The sequence below is a fragment of the Pteropus vampyrus genome, unplaced genomic scaffold, assembly GCF_000151845.1.
Source record: "Pteropus vampyrus isolate Shadow unplaced genomic scaffold, Pvam_2.0 Scaffold313, whole genome shotgun sequence".
Classification (NCBI taxonomy): Eukaryota; Metazoa; Chordata; class Mammalia; order Chiroptera; family Pteropodidae; genus Pteropus; species Pteropus vampyrus.
The window spans coordinates 462,936-464,708 of NW_011889094.1; the positions used below are offsets into that span (position 1 = coordinate 462,936).

The 1,773-nt window shown below is 36.3% G+C and overlaps 1 protein-coding gene across 2 annotated transcripts in view; it reads left to right on the top strand.

Moving 5' to 3' along the window:
- Positions 1–206: 206 nt before the first annotated feature.
- PHF10 (PHD finger protein 10) overlaps positions 207–1,773 on the top strand; it is a 14,175-nt gene continuing 12,608 nt past the window's right edge. Inside the window, exons 1-2 of one of the 2 annotated variants that reach the window (XM_023521741.1) lie at positions 207–322; positions 1,060–1,197. In XM_023521741.1, the coding sequence (XP_023377509.1) occupies positions 1,092–1,197 (106 nt within the window). In that variant the 5' untranslated portion in view covers positions 207–322; positions 1,060–1,091. The remainder of the gene's footprint in view (positions 323–1,059; positions 1,198–1,773) is intronic. The other variant, XM_011377496.2, reaches the window with a different exon arrangement.

Below are 1,773 nucleotides of genomic sequence, written 5' to 3' on the forward strand. Positions count from 1 at the left end.
TTTGGATTATTTTATTTTCAATTTTATTTTAACTTTTTTAACTTATTTCTTGAATTTGTAAAATTTTTTATGTAGCCCCTAATAATATTTGGAATATGAACTTTTAAAAATCCTTGAAAATGTTAACTTTTTAATAATTTCAAAAAGTTTTTAAAGCTTTTGAATGTTTTACAAATGCATAATGTTACAAATGCAAATGACTATTTTTAATAGTTCTTTGTTCTTTTTTTTTTTGGAGATTTAGAGCGACGAGATTTGTCTCATAAAGAGAAACTCTACCTGAGAGAGCTAAATGTCATTACAGAAACTCAATGCACTCTAGGTAATGAAAGCTTTTAATTCGAATTTTGAAAGCTGACCATTTATAAGGTGATACTGGATGAGTATTTATCTCCTTTCCTAAAATGTTTTACAAAACTAATAAAGTAGATTGAATTATTTAAATGCTAAATTATTTTATTTTTGATTATTGTTAAAATACAAATGGGAATTATATATTTTCCCCATTTTCTAATAACTTTAGAAAACGTGAACAGAAATGTCAAAGTGTGTGTGTTTTGTGTGCAAAATTTGTACAGTACTTTTTAAAAGTATTGGTCCTATGGACCCTGAGAAAGAAAATACCTACCAAGAGGGACTCCTGGTGGCTGACTGGGCTCATTTAAAAACAGCCTAGCAGCTGTTTCTACACAGGGCCTCTCAAGCAAACTTCACTTTAGGGAGAAGCCTGCACTGAACTGCGTGTCTGCACTGTATTCCCGCTAGCTGAGCCAGCTCTTACAAAGGAGTTCTTGGATTAGTATTTCAACCAAGAGGACTGAGGATTTCTTGTATGGTTGGAGCTGTGTAGCTATATTCTCCTTAGCATCTTCACTGACCAATCAGAATGACCCCATTTGACCAATCAGGACAGTGCCTTTTGGGCCAATCAAACTGAAGGATTTGGAGTCTTCATTTGCATGAAGACAGACCATTCAGGGCCCAGGGGTGGGGACTTCTATTTATGTAAGTCAGTTCCCCTCAGGCTCAGAGACTTTCTCTTTCCACCAAACGGTGCAGACTGTGTTTCTCCAGCCGGAGCTGAAACACAGATGTCTCTCGGGACCAGGATGAGGAGCATTCCTGTGCAGCGTGGAGCAGAGCTGTCTAGCCAGAGAGGCGCCTGGCCTCAGGGCCATCTTGCTGCCATGCTGCTTGGTAATTGCGTTGTAAGACAGCTCAGTTGAGCTGTTCCACAGTCGTGCTGCTCACAGCTGTGGTATCACAGTTGAGCTGTTTGCACTGAGTAAAGTTTCTCTTTACCGCACCCCAAATTGGGGATTTCGGTTGGCGTTGAAATAGCACCAATGACCATCAGTTGACAGTCCTTACCTTTTGAAAGGCAAATTTTGCTCCATTTTCAGTTCTGTGTAATTATCTTCGTGCTTTATTTGTAATTTTTGTTACATAAACATTTCAAAGCAACATGGCTGTTTTTTAATACAAAAGCATAGGAATTCATCTCGGCAGTTGTTGTAATCTGATACTATGAGATTTGAAAATTGCCTGAATGACTTATATGCACTGATGCTTTTGGTGAAATTTGAATTGACTGTGGTTTATCAAATTTGAAGACTAAGTACTGTAATATATTGAAAAGCTATTATCCTATGTTATTGCCATTAGTTAGTATATATCATTTAGCATTTTTTTCTGTAAAGGAACATATATTTATAGTACACTCAATTTTTAAAAAAGAAACATTTGGTCGAGAAATTGATTTTTTTGCCTTTG